The sequence below is a fragment of the Emys orbicularis genome, chromosome 7 (assembly GCF_028017835.1).
Source record: "Emys orbicularis isolate rEmyOrb1 chromosome 7, rEmyOrb1.hap1, whole genome shotgun sequence".
Classification (NCBI taxonomy): Eukaryota; Metazoa; Chordata; order Testudines; family Emydidae; genus Emys; species Emys orbicularis.
The window spans coordinates 51,276,116-51,296,920 of record NC_088689.1 but is presented as its reverse complement, the minus strand read 5'-3'; the positions used below and the strand labels follow the sequence as shown (position 1 = coordinate 51,296,920).

The window sequence follows — 20,805 nt, the reverse complement described above, 5'->3', positions numbered from 1 at the left end:
GGGTGGAAAGCCGAAATTGCTGCTAAGTGTACCCTGACCAAGGCGGGCACCAGCCCTTGGGTTCTAAGGGACAGTAGGTAACCGAGGATGAGCTGGAGCGACACGGATGAGGGGGAGGAGCCCCTCGTCCACGTGGAGAAACGATACCATTTGGACAGGTAGGTTCATCGTGTGGACAGCTTCCTGCTCTCCAGCAGGACTTGCCTAACATCCTCAGAGCACCTCCCTTCCTCCTCGTCTAACCATAGAGCAGCCACACTGTCAAGTGAAGCGCGCCCAGGTCGGGGTGGAGGAGGGATCCTCCCTCCTGGGAGAGGAGATCCGGTCGGAGCGGCAGTCTGCGCAGAGGGGCCACTAGAAGTTGTAGGAGGGCCCCGTACCAATGTTGACGGGCCCAATCCAGCGCTATCAGGATAACCCTTGACCCCATCTGTCTTCACTTTCTGTAGGACCTTGCCTATCAGGGGGAAGGGCGGGAAGGCGTAGAACAGGCAGCCCGACCATGGAATCAGGAACGCGTCCGATATCGCTCCTTCGCCCCCTCCCGACCTGGAGCAGAACTGAGGGCAGAGGTGATTCTGGTTGGTGGCGAAAAGATCCACCTGGGGAGTGCCCCACTCTAGGAAGAGCTGCCTGGCAACCTCCCAATGGAGTGACCACTCATGCTGTTGGGAGAAAACCCTGCTCAGACGATCGGCTTGCGTATTGCGCGTGCCGGGTAGGTGAAAGGCCCTCAAGGAGATGTTGTGGGCTATACAGAACTCCCACAGGGCTAGGGCTTCCTGGCACAAGGCTGAGGACCTCGTGCCCCCTTGCCTGTTGATGTAATAGATCGCGGTCGTATTATCTGTGAGGACTCTGACCATCTTCCCCCGCAGATACCGGTGGAAGGCTATACAGGCTAGGCGCACCACCCTGAGTTCCCTGACATTTATGTGCAGGGACAATTCCAAGGCCGACCATCTGCCCTTGGTCTGAAAGCTCCCCACGTGGGCTCCCCACCCCAGGTCCGAGGCGTCTGACACCAGATGTGTCAAGGGAGGGGCCTCTCGGAAGGGGATCCCTTGCAACATATTGCTCGGGAGGGACCACTCCACGGCGGCCACCACGGCGGGTGGAAGCATGACGACCTTGTCCAGGCCATCCCTGGCTTGGGAGTATTGGGAGGCCAACCAAAGTTGAAGGGGCTGCATCCCGAGTCTGGCATGCCGCACCACCGAGATGCGTGCCACCATATGGCCTCAGAGTTGAAGGCACACCCTTGCCGTCATCACGGGGAAGGCCGTGACTGAAGCTATGAGACCTTTGGGCGTCTCAAACCTGTCTCGGGGAAGAGAGGCCATGGCCGCTACCGAGTCTAACAGCGCCCCTATGAAGTGTATGTGCTGAGCCGGGACTAACATGGACTTGACCTTGTTTACCACTAGGCCTAAACTGTTGCAAGTGACAAGGAGGAATTCCACCTGGGCCTGTACCTGGGATCGAGACTTGCCCTTGAGCAACCAGTCATCCAGGTAGGGGAAGATTTGCAGCCCGTTCCACCTGAGGTGAGCTGCCACCACTGCCATGCATTTGGTAAAAACCCTGGGGGCCGTAGAGAGGCCAAAGGGAAGGACCGTAAACTGGTAGTGGTCCTTCCCTACCAGAAAACTGAGAAAGTGCCTGTGACCCTCGAAAATATGGATGTGAAAGTATGCATCCTGGAGGTCCAGGGCCATGAACCAATCCCCCGGGTCTAGGGATGGAACAAGAGGACAGGGACACCATACAGAACTTGCAACGGACCAGAGACTGGTTGAGATACCGCAGGTCAAGGATGGGCCTGAGCCCGCCTTTCGCCTTCGGGATCAGGAAATACCGGGGTTAAAACGCCTTGTCCTGGAATTCCTGAGGTACCCTCTCCACCGCACCCAGGTTTAGAAGGAGGGCATGCTCTGGGTCTCCGGGGACCTCCCGGGACGGAGGATGGTGGGGAGAGGGCAAGGCGAATTGCAACATGTACCCCTTGGAGATGGTACTGAGGACCCACCGGTCAGACATTATATGGGACCACTGCACTCGGAAGGCAGGTAAACGGTTGCCAAACACCAACTTTATTAACTAGGGGGCTTCCCAGGCAACAGGCCCGGTGGCCCCCCGCAAAGAGTCAAAAACGCCTCTTCTCCTGCCTCTTGCCCTTCGAGGGGCCAGGTCGTGGGGCCGAACGGGACTGGCGCTGGGATCTACGCCTCTGCTCCCTCGGCCTCTTAGGCGGGGACTCATATCTGCCCCTAACTGGGGGAGCCAAGGTCTGAGGCCTGGATTTGTCCTTGGGTGGCGGGACATACAGGCCTAGGGGCTGCAGGGTGGTGCGGGAGTCTTTCATCCCATACAGACGAGTGTCTGTTTGGTCCGCAAACAGGGTTTTCCCATCGAAGGGCAGGTCCTGCATGAGGGAGTGGGATTCCACAGACAGCAAGAGCCACGACGCCCTTTGCATGGAAACAGCCGAGGCCATCAAAGTGGCCGCTGTGTCCGCCGCATCCGAAGCCGCTTGAAGAGCTGCTTTCGCCGCCGCCGCCCCCTCGTCGACTAAAGCTTTGAATTCCCTCTTGTCCTTGTCTTGGAGAAGAGGCTCGAATTTCGGCAGAGACCCCCACAAGTTAAAATCATACCGGCTCAGCAGCGCGCGGTGGTTCACCACCCTGAGCTGGAAGCTCACCGATGAATAAACCTTTTTCCCAAAAGTGTCTAGCCTCCTGGCGTCTTTATCCTTGGGGGTGGGTGCAGGCTGGCCATGTCTCTCACGGTGGTTAACGGATTCCACCACCAGCAAGTTTGGGGTTGGGTGAGTGTACAAGTACTCGTGCCCCTTTGCTGGCACGAAGTACTTCTGCTCTGCCTTCTTAGAAATGGGCGCCAGGGAATCTGGGGTCTGCCAAAGTCCGGTAGAAATATTGGCTACCCCCTGGTGAAGAGGCAAGGCCACACGGCCCAGTGCTGAGGAGGACAAGACATTAAACAAAGTGTCCGATGGCTCCTCCATCTCCTCAGCCTGGAGCTGGAGATTCAAGGCCACCCATCTAAGAAGCTCTTGATGAGCCTTAAAGTCCTCCTGAGAGACAGGGGGCGGCACAGCTATAGACTCATCCGGTGCCGACAAGGCGACCGGTGCTGCCTCCAGGGCGTCGGGTGGTACCGTCGGCTCAAACCCCGCGTCCGGGCCCGGTGCGGTGCCGGTGGCTCAGTGCCCGAGGACTGATCTTGGTGCCGAGACGTGGACGCCGAGTGGACCTGGGATGCCCCTGCCACGGAACGGGGTCTCGCCAGTGCGGGCGCTTGGGGCCACGGTGCCCATTGGCACCACTGTCCTTGCAAGGGCACCCCTTGCCACTGGCCCATATGGGGTCCTAGCAGAGCCACTTGCTCTTGAGGGGCAATGCGGCCCGGGGAGGGACGGCTGGGAGCCAAGGCTGATGTCACCGATGAACGCACAGAGCGGCTGGGCCAGTCCCGGCCATGTCAGCGCCAACCTCAGGATTTGGATCTCAACGACATGTATACGTCGGATGTACTGTCTCTGGAATCCCTCTGGCAACCATGGCTACGACGCCTCGGTGATGGTCGGGATGCGCTCCGAGTATGGCGTCTGTCTCGGCGAACATTCGAATATGAGTGGCGGTGCTGATGGTGTTGAGAACTACTCCTATCACTCCGGCTGGAAGAGGAGCGTCGACGCCTTCTATCATGGTGCCTGCGGCCCCTCCGGGCAGTGGAGGCCTCCGGAGACTCGCTCTCAGGCAACCCGGCCGATGGAGTAGAGGTCTGTCGCGGGCTACGGGAAGGCCCCTCGGAACGGGCAGGCATCTCAGCCTCGGATCTGGCTGGAGATGGTTGGTGAGCGCCCAGTGGCGGTTTCCCTCGGGACTGGGGGCCTGACTCGGGCGGTGCGCCCGGCACCGGCAGGACGAGGATGTCACGCGCTGCCAATGCTGCCTCCGGTGTCGACGGTATCCTTACCAGAGGAGAGGCATGCACGGACAGGACTGGACTACTCCGCTCAGCGTGAGTCGGAGGTCTAGGTCCCGATGGGGATCGTGGGCTGCCCAACTCGGGGCCAGCCTCACCCCTATCCTTGTCTCGGCGCCGCTGGGTCTTCCCTTGCTTCTTAGCGCGGGAGCGGTGCTGACTGGTAGATGGGCCCTCGCTCTGCACTGAGGACGCAATGCCAGGCGCCAGGTCAGGTCAGCGCGCCGGTGCTGGGGCCAATGCCGACTCCATGAGTAGAGCCCGGAGACGGATATCTCGTTCGCGCTTCGTCCGAGGCTTGAATGATTTGCAGATTTTGCAATGCTCACTTACGTGAGTCTCACCCAGACAGCGAAGACACTGAGAATGTGGATCACTTCTGGGCATGGAATTGCGACAGGAGTCACACGACTTGAAGCCTGGGGCACGGGGCATGCCCCATGCCAGGCCGCTAACTGGAGAAACTATCTACGGTCAAAGAATCGTACCACTAAGGCTAGAGGCGCTACAACAAAGTTGGAGCACAACGTTCCGATTACCTTCACTGGCGGCAAGAAGGAACTGAGGGTGGGGGGAGCGCACAGCGCCCCTTATAGCGCAATATAGAGGCACCACTCCAGGGGTTGCAGCAGGGCTCCCCCACTACGGGTACTGCTAAGGGAAAAACTTCCGGCACCGGTGCACGTGGCGAGCACGCACACCTACTGTGGAATACACATGAGCAATCACTCGAAGAATCACAAACCACAGCTGTTCCTCTGCCCACCAAGTTTTGAAAGACCATAATGTCATTCAGAGAAGGGGAGAAAGCAGTCAACACCTTATCTAAGGATGAGGTGGAGGAGGTGCCTCTGAGAACTGTCCCACCTCCTCCTCCCAAGAGAATGATTTTATATAATTAAGAACTACTGATCCTGTAAACTCAGATGGAGCCAAAAATACCTCCACAGAATAAATCCCCGGTGAGATGAACTCTAGAACTCTCCAAAGGAATATCAGAGACTACTTAGATATTCCCATGCCTGAACCAGACTCCCCTAAGATTTAGCTGCCAAAGAATGGAATGGCACTTGCTTATCTTTTGGGGGGGGGGGGGGGAGAAGAGGGGAGGGAAATAAAAAGGAGAGGATGGTTTGGTGATCATTCCTGCAATGGAAAGAGAGCAACTGGTGGATAGTTGAAGGAAGAGGGCTTTTTATACCCTTAACTGCTGAGCTTGAGGGAATTGTGCACACATCCTAAATACCAATTACTACTGAAAAGTGCTTCTGTGGCCTTCTGGTTAGGCATGAGTCCTATGGCAGGATACTGTCCAAGGAATGTTATGACTAAGGGCTTGTCTACACTGGCACTTTACAGTGCTGCAACTTTCTTGCTCAGAGGTGTGAAAAAACACCCCCTGAGCGCTGCAAGTTTCAGCGCTGTAAAGTGCCAGTGTAGACTGTGCACCAGCGCCAGGAGCCGCACTCCTAGTGCAGGCAGCTATTCCCCTCGTGGAGGTGTTTTTTTAATAGTGCTGGGAGAGCTCTCTCCCAGCGCTATGCCGCGACTACACAAGCCATGTTAAAGCGCTGCCGCGGCAGCACTTTAACATTGCTAGTGAAGATGTGCCCTTAGAACAATCCATTCCCTCCAAACATGGCAGCATCTTGGGTTGTCTATTTCACCATGCTACACAACTAGTGGCCATGCAGTGTGCGACTGGCAAATATTACCACTGATGAAGATAAAAGCCCACCTGAATGTATACTGGATAAAATAAGAAACTAAGCATGTAAGGGACTCAGGTCAAGTTGGCTCTTATTTTTAAGTGAATTTCTCTAGTCCACAGAAGATTCAGTAGTAGCCTGGTAAATCCATAGCTGCAGAATCATGGAAGACTATAATTCACAAGCAAAACTGAAAATCCATTGATGTTTATTAGAAGGATGTGCTCAAGTCCTTATCTTATTCAAAAATCTACAAATAAAAGTTAACACTTCTGTCTTCAAGAGAATGTTTGTTCAACCTTATTAGCTAAGTAAGGCCACTTCAGTGCCTTGTTACATTTTCAGCGTTTAGTATACATTTGGCAGTTCTTTGCTTTCAACTGGTAACAAATCCCACACTAATAAGGGAGAGTTCTCTATGTGATATCTTATAACAATGCTGAAACCTTGCATTACAGAATTTCAATTTTAGACCAAGCTTCAAATTTAAATTATGCTGGGTTATTTTAATTTTTTTGAAGATATTAAAGCAACACTACCACAGACCTCTTATTCTTTAGCCAGCTTTTACACTACCACTAGTACTAGCTTGCACTTATTTAGCACCTTTTGTCCAAGAGTCTCCAAGCACTTTAGAAAGGTGGGCACTATGTTTTAAATAATCAGTGACATACACGAGCAGGAATCTTATTTGTACGAATATATATTTTTTCTATTTGTTATATTTACAAAAAACACAAACAGTGTGAAATCTACATATAGTCCCATCAGGACTATAACTTTTGACTTTCTGTAATTTTTCCAATACAATCCTGCAACTCCTTCAGAAGTTTTAGTTAATAAAATGCTCACAACTGAGACTTAAAACCGTGAGCATTTTCTATGTCAGACAATTTGTATACAAGCAGTTTACTGAGCTTCATGACTGGAAGGGAGAAGGTGGGTTGAAAAGGTGGTTAGAAAAAGAAACAAAGTTGAAAATTTCCAGATGGGAGCATAGGTCAGTTTTTAGGCCTGTCACAACATTGACAATGACATTTTACCAGAAAGTTGCAACCTAGCTTGTGGAATTTAATAATGCACTTGATCTCATGTTGGCTTAACAAGTGTAACATACTATATATACACACATTTTTCTGAACTCTTTTTAAGATCTGAAACTACATAGCTATATTGATGAAATTCCACTTTTGCTCTGACCTTATCTGAACATTTTAAAACACTATTTTAACTTGATATTTTGATTGCTATCATTGATGACCATTTTCACCCTGCAATTCTTACATAGTTGTTGAATGGCAAATATGAAAATGTATGTACAAGTGTTTGTAAATATCCAAATTTCTATATTTCCTTCTTAAGAACATGCTCAATGAAATGTTAGGTGTGTCAAAAAGCTTTTGTAAACAAATAAGGTACGTAATGTTCTGTTCTCATTAGAACCAGATACATATTCTCAAATAAACATTTTCTAATTATGTTTTCCATGGCCCACATATGCTAATATATGAGGTAAACCACTTAAAAATATCAATATTATATAAACCTAGCCAATAGGAACTTAAAAATAAAACTAGGTAAGATGCTAGTATCAAAGAAAAAAGTGACACTTTGTTCCACTGCAAAGTGAAACCAAACAATTTATTTGTGCTAAATGAATGGAAAGATGTATTCAGAATACACTTCTTTATACATTGTACCGGCTTAGGCTGCTAAATAAGCATTCATTAGTGCCATGTTGTGCTACTTTCTCTGTACTCTGTTCTGTTTCTACCAAGCAATACAACATTTTTGGCTGTTATGCCAATATATTCCTATAATATTCATCTTATACCATATTCTCTAATAGTCTTTTGAACATTTAAAATAGTTGTTCAAACTTTGTTTTAGGGGAAATCACAATTAATATATTTCAACAAGAAAAAAAAATCAGCTGTTCTCTACAATCACATTGCCTTCTGCAGCAGAAATCAAAGAGCACACTTTAATCAGCCACCAGTAACTTGTTGGCAGGGCCACACTTATAGAAGTTCATTGTGACAGAACACACAGTATGGACAGCTTACAAGTTAACATAAATGATAAATCAGACAATCAAATTTTAAGGTCATGACTTGTACATTCCATATACTTTGACAAGTTAGATTCCGCACATTTAACTTCAGACCGCACCATACATTTGAGGTTTTGGTTTGTTTTTTTTTAAAACAGGAAAAAGTATGAATGTGTCATGTGTGCTGAATACTGAACCTGTATTAAGCGTATTTATTAGGTGATACAATAAGAGTATAGTCTTGGGCACTGATTAACGTGTCTGACTTTCACTTTTGCACTAAAAGCTGTATCTTCAGATTACTGAAATGTAGTGCTGATTTACCGTATGCTTGGTAAACACTGTTAATATTTAGGAATTTATAATATAGCCCATCATGCCTGTAATTTTATGCAAATTGTCATGAAAAGAATATAAAAAGATATCCCTTTAATTTTACAAACCTAAAAGCCAGGAAAATGAAGCTTTGGAGCCAAGCAAAACGACATAATGCCGTGTTACTAAAGAGAGTAGCAAATGTCCCAGCCAGAGAATGGACATACATGTAGTTCAAGTAAACACTGATGGAAAATTTTGTTAAGTTAGTGTTGTAGACCCACAACACTGGCTGCATTTTTAGACAAATGTTTACAACACAATTAACAGTGAAGCCTATATAACCTCAGTGCAAGAAAGTCAAATCCAAATATGCCAGGTAAGCCTTTGGCTTTTAGTAAACTGCTCCATGTTATGAGTCCAACTCTGAATACAGACTGCTGAGCACATGCACTAAGGCTGAGAGGAGGGATGCACTGAATGCTGAAAAGTGGCTGACTGCGATGCTGTTGATTGGACTGTAGGCTGCACAGGTGGTGGTGGAGGTGGAGGAGGTGGCTGGACTGGGGTCTGCGTGTTTGGAGAAGGAGGAGGAGTGGGACGTTTAAATTTGTCAGGGCTGTTACTTCTTCGTGGTGAAGGCCTCTGCAGAACAAATATTGAAATTATGTTGAACATGTATACATTTCTAAGACGCTTTCGCTGATATCAAGAAGTCCTCTTACAGACACATTAACACATTGTTTAAAGGCAAAATTCAAAATACCAAATTAAATTGAAGGATCAAGTCCAAAATATTAAAAAGGATCACAATACAGATTTAGGTAAATAGTTATCAAGACAAATTCTGAATTTGACCTAACTTTGAAATGCACTAGCATAGCACACTGGAACCATTTTTGAGATCAAGAAAGTGCCCACTCCTCTAAGCCAATACGGGAAAAATAAAAAATAGAAATGTAGGACTGGAAGGGATCGCAATAGGTCATCTAGTCCAGTCCCCTGCACTGAGGCAGGATCAAGCATTATCTAGATCATCCCTGCCCCATGTCTGTGTAACCTGTTCTTAAAAAACCTCGGATGATGGAGATTCCACAACCTCCCTAGGTAATTTGTTCCAGTGCTTAACTACCCTGAAAGCTAGGAAGTTTTTCCCAATGTCCAACCTAAGCCTCCCTTGCTGCAATTTAAGCCCATTGCTTGTTGTCCTGGCCTCAGTGGTTAAGAACAATTTATCACCCTCCTCTTTATAACAACCTTTTATGTAACTGAAGACTCTTATGTTCCCCCTCAGTCTTCTCCTCTCCAGACTAAAGAAACCCAGTTTTTTCTATTCTTCCTCATAGGTCACATTTTCTAGTCCTTTAATCATTTTTGTTGCTCTCCTCTGGACTTTCTCCAACTTGTCCACATCTTTTCTGAAGTGTGGTTCCCAGAACTGGGCGTATTCTCCAGTTGAAGCCTGAGTGCTGAGTAGAGGGGAACAATTACTTGCTTACAACACTTTTGCTAATAGATCCCAGAATGATATTTGCTTTTTTTGCAACAGCATTACACTGTTGGCCCATGTTTAGCTTGTGATCCACTATAAACCCCTGATCCTTGTCTGCATTACTCCTGCCTAGGCAATCTTTTCTCATATTGTATTTGTGCAATTGATTATTCCTTCCTAAGTGTAGCCCTGGAAACACTTAATGGCAAATAGGTACCTAGAAAAAAGAATAGAGGAAGAAGCTCAGATACAATAACTATCTATGACTGAACAAAGCATAGCAGCAGGTGCTAATAAGCACAACTTAACATTATCAGCACATGGAGTTAAAAAGTGCATACCTAAACTGGTATAGGAAAATTCCAAATGACTGTAAAAAGCTCATATCTGAAAATGAAGTCATATGGCAGCACAAATCAAGCTGTTCTTTACGAGGCAAGCATTATAAAAATGGTGACTACATCCCCTTTGGGCTCTTGCAAATAAACAGTGGCTAACAGAACTGTCTCCAAAGAAACTGCAGATTTGTAATGGTCTTCAGCTCGCCCTTTTGCAAGTACAATAAAATGTGAAAATATTCTTCAAAGCAAGATCTGACATCTACTATACTGATATTTTTTCAGAGTAGAGGAAGCACTATTGTAAAATTAGCAATATAAAAATGTAAGGGTACGTCTTCACTACCCGCCAGATCGTGGGTAGTAATCGATCTATCGGGGATCGATTTATCGCGTCTCGTCTAGACACGATAAATCAATTCCCGAACGCGCTCCCCGTCGACTCCGGAACTCCACCAGAGCGAGAGGCGGAAGCGGAGTCGACAGGGGAGCTGCGGCCGTTGATCCCGCGCTGTGAGGATGCGAGGTAAATCGATCTAAGATACGTCGACTTCAGCTACGCTATTCTCGATCCCCCCCCAGTGTAGACCAGCCCTAAGACAAACCAAAATGTCTTCAAAATTGCAGCAGCTATGACCCAAATAGTAACAGTAACAATTGTATATTAAGTCAGATCTTTAAGAACTCCAAAACACCCCTCCCCCTGACATAACCAAGCAAGAAAAGACAGCCACCCTTTGGGAAAGAAACCTGGAAACAATTCTACAACAGATATACAGCTTAACAACTTGATTGTTTATTAAGGAGGTTGCTTTTCCAACTGAAGTGCCTTTTAGGTAGGCATAAAATTCTCCAAATTAGAATTTGGCCAGGACACCAAGGACACCTACTTTGCAGTTTAAATGTATACAACAAATTAGACTGACACTATGTGAAAAAGGCCATAGGATTTCTGATAACTAATTGATCTGGGCTTCTGCTTTGAAAGCACCTCTAGCATGAGTGAACCTCTAATACCATGGTGGAGCCTTGGTTCAGTACATGCTGAAGGCAGAGAGCTATGTGCCTATTAATCAACACCATTTCCTGCAGCATCCAGCTTTTTGTCTTGGAAGTCTTCCCTCCAAGTACTGACACAGCTTGATCCTGATTAGCTTATGGTATAAAGATAATAGTAATAAAATTTTAATACCTTTTTAAAAATCAGTCTCTCTCAAAGTGGGCAGACATTATTAGTCCCCATTTTTTCAGAGACCTAAAGAGGTTATGCAACTAGCTCAGAGGCAGCTGCAGTGCTAGGAACAGAACCCAAGTTGACGCCTACTCTAGTACCCTATCCACTGGACCATGCTGCCTCCCCCTATGAGATCAGAGCTCCGTGTGGTATGGTTGTAGGCCTTAACGATTGTGGAATTAATATTAACAGTTAACCTACGAAAGTCCACATTTTAGCATATTCTACTGTAATCATACTCCAGCTACATTTCTGTCATGAAAAGTTTTTTTTATTAAAGGTTTGACAAATCTACTGCTATATTTGTGCCTTTCTATAAAAATCTACTGAAACAAGGTTTGGTATCAGAGGACACTGGCATAAAGAAACACTTTGCAGGAGATTGTTTGCATACTGTTGTACTTATTCAGAATATATTGAATAGCGCTTCCTGTTTGATGCATCAGCCACAAAGTATCTTGCCAAAGGTCTAAAGTTTCAGCTTTGTTTGCTTTATAAACTCAATGAGTATTTGGAAAAAACTAGGGCTGTTAAACTACTAAAATAATTAATTGTGATTAATTACGTGATTAAAAAAGTAATTGTGATTTACCGCACTGTTAAACAATAGAATACCATTTATTTAAATATTTTTGGATGTTTTCTACATTTTCAAATATACTGATTTCAATTACAACACAGAATACAAAGTGTACAGTAATCCCTAAATATTTTTGATTACAAGTATTTGCACTGTAAAAAACAAAAGAAATAGTATTTTTCAACTCAACTAACATGAGTACTGTAGTGCAATCTCTTTATCATGAAAGTTGAATTTATAAATGTAGAATTATGTACAAAAAAATAACTGCATTCAAAAATAAAACAATGTAAAATTTTAGAGCCTGCAAGTCCACTCAGTCCTACTTCTTGTTCAGCCATTCACTCAGACAAAAGTTTGTTTACATTTGCAGAAGATAATGCTACCCGCTTCTTGTTTACAATGTCACCTGAACGTGAGAACAGGCATTCACATGTCACTTTTGTAGCCGGCACTGCAAGGTATTTACATGCCAGATGCGCTAAATATTCATATGTCCCTTCACGCTTCAACCACCATTCCAGAATACCTGCATCCATGCTGATGGTGGGTTCTGCTCGATAACAATCCAAAGCAGTGCGAACCGACGCATGTTCATTTTCATTATCAGATGTCACCAGCAGAAGGTTGACTTTCTTTTTTGGTGGTTCGGGTTCTGTAGTTTCCACATCAGAGTGTTGCTTTTTTAAGACTTCTGAAAGCAAGCTCCATACGTCGTCCCGCTCAGATTTTGGAAGGCACTTCAGATTCTTAAACCTTGGGTCAAGTGCTGTAGCTATCTTTCGAAATCTCACATTGGTACCTTCTTTGCGTTTTGTGAAATCTGCAGTGAAAATATTCTTAAAATGAACAACATGTGCTGGGTCATCATCCGAGACTTATAACAGGAAATATAAGGCAGAATGTGGGTAAAAACGGAGCAGGGGACATACAATTGTCCCCCAAGGCGTTCAGTCATAAATTTAATTAACGCTTATTTTTTTAATGAGCGTCATCAGCATGGAAGCATGTCCTCTGGAATGGTGGCCGAAGCATGAAGGGGCATATGTTTAGCATATCTGGCACGTAAAGACGTTGCAATGCCTTTGTAAATACAAAAGTGCCATGCAAATGCCTGTTCTCACTTTCTGGTGACATTGTAAATAAGAAGAGGGCACGTTATTTCCTGTAAATGTAAACAAACTTGTTTGTCTTAGCGATTGGCTGAACAAGAAATAGGACTGAGTGGATTTGTAGGCTCTGAAGTTTTACAATGTTTTGTTTCTGAGTGCAGTCATGTACCAAAAAAAACAAAACAAAAACAAAAACAAAAAACCACCCCCCCCCACGCACATTTGTAAGTTGCACTTTCATGACAAAGAGATTGCACTATAGTACTTGTATGAGGTGAATTGAAAAATACCATTTATTTTATCATTTTTACAGTGCAAATATTTGTAAGCAAAAATAATATACACTTTGATTTCAATTACAACACAGAATACAATATATATGAAAAGGTAGAAAACATTCAAAATATTTAATAAATTTCAATTGGTATTCTATTATTTAACAATGCATTAAAACTGCGATAAATTGCGATTAATTTTTTTTAGTTAATTGCATGAGTTAACTGCGATTAATCGACAGTCCTAGACAAAACTTGATTAAGTTAAGTACATTAAATTCAATAGAAATAAAAAATGATTCCAGTTTTAAGATGTTGAGTAGTGTCCTAACAAATGTTTAATATATTGCTATTCTCACTGGAAAACAAACAAAAAAGTAAATAATAATTAGCTGCCTGTTACAGTGACACGGTGGTAGCATTATCTTGAAGAAAACCTGAGCTTGGAGCAACCTCAGATGACTCATCCGTCAGATGTGGTGGAGACTAGGAGAAAAATGAAAGTAATGTATTTACTTCCTGCAACACTGGGTAGGTTAGAACATCACGTCTCACACCTTGCCTGCAGATCCATAGGGTGATACCTATTACTGTCTTTAAGGGGACAACATGTTCCACTCTCTTTCAGAAAGAAAAGATTTTCCACTAAGAATCAATTTCTCAAGGTAGAGAGGTAATCAGGACTGTGGAAGGCAACAGACATCTTAGAGCAAGGAAACAAAATCAAACATTTGCATTTTTAAAAATGGGTTAAAGACAAATAACTAACATTTTAATTCAAAGGAAAATTTACTAGTTTTTAATACTCACTGTAATTCCATGGGACGGTCCCATATGTTGCACATGAAGGCCTGGGGAGTTGTAATAAGACATTCCAGCTCTAGTCAGTGAAGTTGGTGGTGTAAAACCAACTGTGTGACTTGCATATGATAGACCTACAATTATTAAAGCCAAAGGGACATTAACATTCCTACTGCAAATAATATTGAGTACTGCAAGTAATAGTAAGTACAAAGTTTATTTTAAAACAAAGACAAGGTTAAGAAACTGATAATTGTACAGTTAAGTTAGGAACCCAGAAAAAATATCCACTGCTTTGAAAAAAAGAATGTCATTACTTTTAATATTTTTCCTAAGGGTTTGTCTAGATTAGGAAAATATCCTGTGTTTGAAAACATCCAGTAACTCCTCGGTTAACGTTGTTACGTTGCTGATCTATTAGGGAACAAGCTCGTTGGGGAGGGTGGGGGGGCTTGGTAACAACCCCCCTCCCCCCCCCCATCAGCTCCCCTAAATTTCCTGTTAGGGTACATGGCTCCGCAGATATCCAGCAGCAGTTCAGATGTCCCTCCCCCCACTGCCGTGCTGCTCCTGCCCTGCGCTCTGCTTTGAAGCTGCTCCTGGGAGCCTCCTGCTTGCTAGGGGAAGGGGGGAGAGGGGTGCTCATATCAGGATGTCCCCCTGCTCCTGCCCCCCCTCCCGTTCTGTACTCCCTCTCCACAAAGCAGAGGAGGGGGACAGGGCTCAGGGACAGAAAGGAGGGAGCTTGCTGGAAGCTGTTGCTTCCGGTCAGAATTGGCGGATCTGCTTAAAAAGGCAACGTACTTGAAGTGGGGTCAGCGTACTTAAAGCGGCAATGCACGTGTCTCTCTCTCACTCATGCATGCACCTGTGAAGCTATGTATGTGCGGTCAGGAGGAGGGAGTGGTGTGCTCCAGCTGGATAGCGTTGGATCAACATCATGTTCAGTTTTTGCAGGGAAGTGTTTGCAGCTATTGCCCTGCATCTATTGTGATTCCTCCCTCCTGCCTCAGTCCATGCTGCCTTGTAGAGTGTGAGGCTACATTAACAACCGCATATTAACCCTTGAGGGCTCAGCCGAGTGCTAGTTCATCATTTAGCAGCAAGGCATTCCCCTGGGAAATATTCCACCCTCTGACTCCACCACCTCAACCAAGCTTCACCACCATTCATTGCTGTATACAATATTAAACTCTGTTTAAAATTGTTTAAAAAACTTATACTGTATATGTATATAAGGTCTTTTGTCTGGCAAAAAAAATTTCCCTGGAACCTAACCCCCCCTATTTACATTCATTCTTATGGGGCAATTGGATTTGCCTAACATCGTTTTGCATAAAATCGCATTTTTCAGGAACATAACTACAATGTTAAGTGAGAAGTTACTGTATTAAGTAACATGATTTAAAACATGACTTTTCACCTAGTACAGATCGGGTAAGTCATGTTAAAGTGATTATCTTATGGTTGACTAACTGCTAATGTACTTTTAAATATGACTTGCCAGGCATACGCTAGATGTCAGTTTTCCCAAAGGTCTTGTTTTCTGAGTTTAAATAAACCCCAAGAAAATGGCTTTAAAGAAATTTTACTTCTAGCTAAATATTAGGTGTCTGATTTTCAAAAGGGCTTTGCACCTACACTAATTGAATTAATGGGAACTGCAGTTGCTCAGTGCTTCTGAAGTTCAGACCTTAAACCTTATGAAAACCGCACTTCTCAAAACATAGATCTCCTGAAATCTTTAACTCGCCCTATTGCTTCCAGACAGATATATCTGTTGGATATGCAACAACTGTTCTCCTCTGTTTGGTATTAGAAGCCAACCACTTTTTTTTTTTCCCCCAACGGGCATCTGACAAAAACTTCCAACTGTCCATTACATTTGTATAACAGCATGAAGAATCCACTCAAACTGAAACAATTAAGTCTGTCTGAATTTAACAGGCTCCACATATCTTTGCCGCTATCAACAGAATCCAGCACTACTGAGTATTACAGACCAGTATCTGGGTTTATCCTTAGCTGACTATCTTTACTTTTGTACTAGTGTTTGATAAGAAAATTTGAAGAAAAAAAAAAAATCAAGCTTCAGGTAATCAGTAGAGCTGCACAGGGAAACCAGCATTATAATTACCTTGGCTGTCTTAACTAAGAGTGATTCTGATCTCTCACCAGTTGCACATCAGTGGCAACTCCAATAACTTAAACTAATCTAATCAGGAGTAATTCCGTTGAAGTGATTTACAAGTAACAGTTGATTAAACTGTTTATATTTCCTGCTTAATATTCCATTTACTGATTTGACAGAATAAATCATTTGCACCTAACTTTTTTTTTTTTAAAGTATTCTTGTTGAGTACTAGCACAGTTCAGCTCCATTCTAAAACCAGTCTCCCTGGGTGACATTTCAGGCTGTATGTCCAAGAGGTGAAGTACAGAAGTCAGAAGGACGAGGGGCAAAGTTGGCTTTAAATCACCTCTGTGTCCTCTTGATTTTGGACTGCTTTGGGGACCAAATTAAAATTGCAGTGCGGCGTCCCACAGCCCTGACACACCTCAGCTTGCAAAGAGATCCTCAGAAGTCAGTCTGTGGCTACTTCCTCAGGTCCTGCACCAGAGAAATTCTCTCTCAGCTGGAGCTGGGGATTTCAAAGCTTCTGTACACCATTCTGGCCATATTACCAGCATACTCACTCATTAAGTGTGATGGACTAAGGTGCAAATCCATGAATTTATGGCATTAGATAGTTTCAAACTACTTTTCCGCAAATTCAATTACATCGTTTTCTAAAGGAAACACTCCTAGACATACAGATGTTTTATATGACCAGATATCTTTGGAGTTGGATACACTTGGTTTTGTGTCTTATTACAGTGCCTGTGACATGAAGTTCTCTCAACTGTTTGCTTCATCTCCCATTATATTTTAAGGTATTTCACACACCCTGAGTTGATGTCAGATTCCCCACCTCGTTAGTCCATTAAAAAATATGCTGCATATATTTTTCATGTTTGAAGCTTTAGAATATTAGAGTATTTTGAAATATTGGTTTAATTTACAAGACGGGAAGGACACTAGGACAAGTGAATTATCAAAATGATAGTCTGGAGTATTTCTACATAAAACATACTTTACTAAACCAGGTAGCTCCACTGGAACTAAACACCAGTTAAAGGATTTTAGTTTTGTTTTATAGTTAACTTTACCATTGTTTTGCAACATTCCCTGCTGCTGGGACACTTCCTGGTAGAGGGTAGGGACTCAAGGTCCCTTTGATAGGAGCAGTTAATAGAGTTATCAGTAGTGTCACAGTTCTGATGTGGGAATGATACACCAGGAAAGCAAATCTGCACCATCACTCTAAGGACCCAGCTTAGGTGAGAGAATAGTCAGAGACCTACTGCTGGTGAGAGAGTCTATGACAAGTCTGTCAGTTGCAGCAAGTGCTGCTATAGCCAATATGACTATGGTAGAGAAGTGGATCTGAGCTATAGGAGCAAAGGGGTTTTGCTGCCAGGCTATGACAGGTCTTCAGAACAGCACCAAAAGGGACAGGTCAGAATAAGGGAAGTTTTGGTATGAGTAGCCTGGCCACTAGCATTCCCTGGTGGCAGTAGCACCAGCGTCCTCACCCATCAACAGTCCCTGGGTAGGAACAACATGTGACCGTGTCACGTGCAAGAAACATGTCTGATGCAGAGTGTTACACATAAGAAAGTTCTTTGCTCCCACCCCCAAAACTCTGCCACTACAGAAGATTGTAACTACATTCCACAATGAAAGACATTAGATTATCATGAATGTGTGCACTTGTATGAGCGTGTGAAGCTGGTTGTTCCAGCATAATTATGCTCCTGTAATTGATTTTCAAAATCATAATATATATCAAATTATACACTAAGAAGTGAAACACCTGCAATTTTCCTGGTAATGTGTTTGAAACCACTGAGATGCAAGAAATCTGGACCATTAAGAATCAGGAAACAAGCCCAAAATCACATTGCATAAGAGAATTTGTGTACTCACACTTTTAGAAAAATACAACTTCAGATGCTAACCACTTAATAATTGACCTTTAATGGACAATTATGATGTAGTCTGGACATTCTTAAAAACATGCTGCATTATATCAAAATTTTCTCTAATCAAAATAGGTAAAAATATTCAAGTACTTGAAAAAGTTTTAAGGCAAAATTACTCTTTCATTTGATTTACTTTTTTCCAGGTAAGCTTTAATAGGCAATTTAAGCAAATATAATACTATGGCACATTTTTATGTGATGCATACAAAAGTTTACCAGAAACTGGTTTATATATGGTTATATATTTACCAGGTGATATAGGTCTGCTAGAACTTGGTGAAGGGGTATACGGGATTGGACTGGACACAGTGCGAGGTCTTAATCCTTGTGCAGACATCTCATTAAAATATCTAACAGAAGAAGGTAAAGAACAATTAGATTAACATTTTCAAACCCTGATATGTTTTAAATGATTTTCCGCAGCATTAATCTCACATTCTAAAATATACAGATCAGGTTAGCATAGAACCAGCCACTTTTGAATAGTTTGGTGCTGCCTGGGTTAACATTCACTTTTCACTTCTGAAGACTTGAGTTCAAATATGGGCTTAATTTGCAACTGAAAATGGCCTCATCTTAGTCAGCTACCTTGTCTTGTCTATGCAGTATCATCAATGGTGCAATAAAGTGTTTTACAGGAGAATGTAAATTTAGTCAACATTTTTGCATGTACCCTTTTCAGATTTTTGATACTATTAGTACTAAAATTAGTGAGCGCTTAATTAAACAAAAGTTTAATTTTGAAATATGATATGCTTTTTGGCCAAACATTGGACAAAGAACTGCTAATATAAATTTGGATTTTGACCAACTAGAAGTGCTACAGTATTTAATCTTTTCCATATAAAAAAAATCACATCTAAGATGAACCCGCATGCCATATTTCTATTTAAACTGAGATATTAACCCATAAAACAGGGATAATGGAAAAGTAGATGCAAACAATTACAGACATTACTAGAGCATATGTTTAATTTAGGTTATCTTTTAGAAAAAGCTCATTGAATCACAATGGTGATACACTTCGTGCTACTGCTAGATGTTGCTTGCTGAATCCGTCTGGAAAAAAAAAAATGCAAATATTGCCTTTAATCTTCTAACCTAGTCTTTGAAACAAAATATCTAATGTTTTGTTTTATTGTAAGTTATGTGAAAGTCATTCAGGTTAGTTATTTTTAATACCAGAATATACAAACTCCCTAAAAAGAACTTCTTTGAGGATTAGTAGAATTCCAATTTATAATGACCCTATTTCAGATGCCCTCATACAGCTAGTATAATGTGCAATAAAACTATACCAATACTGGCATATGGTTGAGCCCAGTAAGAAACCAAAGTATTAGCCTTTGAAGGAAAGACATTTTAGGGCAAGCTTTAAAGTTCTGCCATGACATTATTATGCAAGACTGTAGTAAGATATCAACTATTTCTATTTAAGACACAAAACTGAACCATCTGTAATGTCCATGCAAGTGATGCAACTTTTTTTTTTTTTTTTTTTTTTAAATAGGAAAAAAACCCAGGATCTTGTAATTCTGATACCACACCCAGTACAGCAAGAACATCTCAATTAAGAGTTCTCAGGGTGGCTAATCCCACTTTTGGTATCTAATGTTGCATATATGGTCCTTTTAGGATTGGCAAAACACTAGAACTTGCAACATTATACATCTTACAAATTACAATTTGCATAGGTTAAGGGTGCTGTAGGCTGTTCAACTTGCTTTTGTGAATTTATGTCCAGAACAAAGTTACCATGTGTCTCTCAAGTATACATATATATTATTTAAATCTATATGCATATGCTGGTTGTAAAAGCCACTTCCAATCTTCAAGTATAACTATTCTCTTGCTCACGGTAAACCTAAACCAGCACTGCAAGAATTAAATCACACTCCTACAAAGGATATGCTTACAATATATTCTTTTGAAATTCTTTGCATTATTGTATATGAGCTCACTTTCAGAGTTGATATGTAGAAATATCAATATAAGAGGTTGGGTGTTATTTTAGTATTTATTTATACAGAGAACACAGATCTTAATGTTTGAGAACACAAACCTTTCGTCATCCATTTCTAAGCTGGATTCACTTTCTGACAGTTGTCTGCATAGAGCTTCCCTTCGCTCCATCTCCCTCTGCAGTTTTCTTTGGAGCCTTAAATTCTCTTCTCTCATATGACGTTCCTCCTCTAAATATTGCGCCATCTTCTCTGAATCTGAAATTCCAAATTTGATAGCTCTTAAGCAATTCAGTTTAATGTATATGCAAGTATTTTGAATTTTACTTTCTTTACCCAAACATTTCAAATGCTGAAAGAGAGGATAGCTCAGGGAATTGTTAATTCAATAGTCTTTCATCTCTAAATCACTAGTTCAAAGCCTGTTTTAAAGATGGTAGTGATCAAAATTAGTTACTAACCAATCACTACTTGGTGAACTATGAAATTAAGCTTGCTTGGTCCTTTCCCCCTCTTTTTTTCCCTCTTAACTGAACAGATTTGAAAAATACTGCAAGCTTAAAAAAGTCATTAATAAAATCAGACCTGTAGGAAGAAACAGACATTTGCCCTACTGTAAAATTGAAATTTCATATTTCATATGGACTTATATTCTACAAATGGAAGGATCTAAAATTTTAGAGCAAAGCTTATTTTCTTTTCAAATATTTAATCAATTTTTAAGATTTACTATATTCATTTTAATGTTTAGTTTAAAATGAGGATATTCAAAATTTGTAGAATACATATTTTTTAAAAACAATGTACACTGATCAATCAAATATAATGACAGAAATAAGTG

The 20,805-nt window shown here is 42.6% G+C and overlaps 1 protein-coding gene across 2 annotated transcripts in view; it reads right to left on the bottom strand.

Moving 5' to 3' along the window:
• Positions 1 to 7,336: 7,336 nt before the first annotated feature.
• Positions 7,337 to 20,805, bottom strand: part of CCDC6 (coiled-coil domain containing 6) — a 75,421-nt gene continuing 61,952 nt past the window's right edge. For both annotated transcript variants that reach the window (XM_065408756.1, XM_065408757.1), the window contains 4 exons: positions 20,066 to 20,222; positions 18,253 to 18,353; positions 13,927 to 14,051; positions 7,337 to 8,730 (listed from right to left, as the gene is read on the bottom strand). In XM_065408756.1, the coding sequence (XP_065264828.1) occupies positions 8,539 to 8,730; positions 13,927 to 14,051; positions 18,253 to 18,353; positions 20,066 to 20,222 (575 nt within the window). In that variant the 3' untranslated portion in view covers positions 7,337 to 8,538. The remainder of the gene's footprint in view (positions 8,731 to 13,926; positions 14,052 to 18,252; positions 18,354 to 20,065; positions 20,223 to 20,805) is intronic.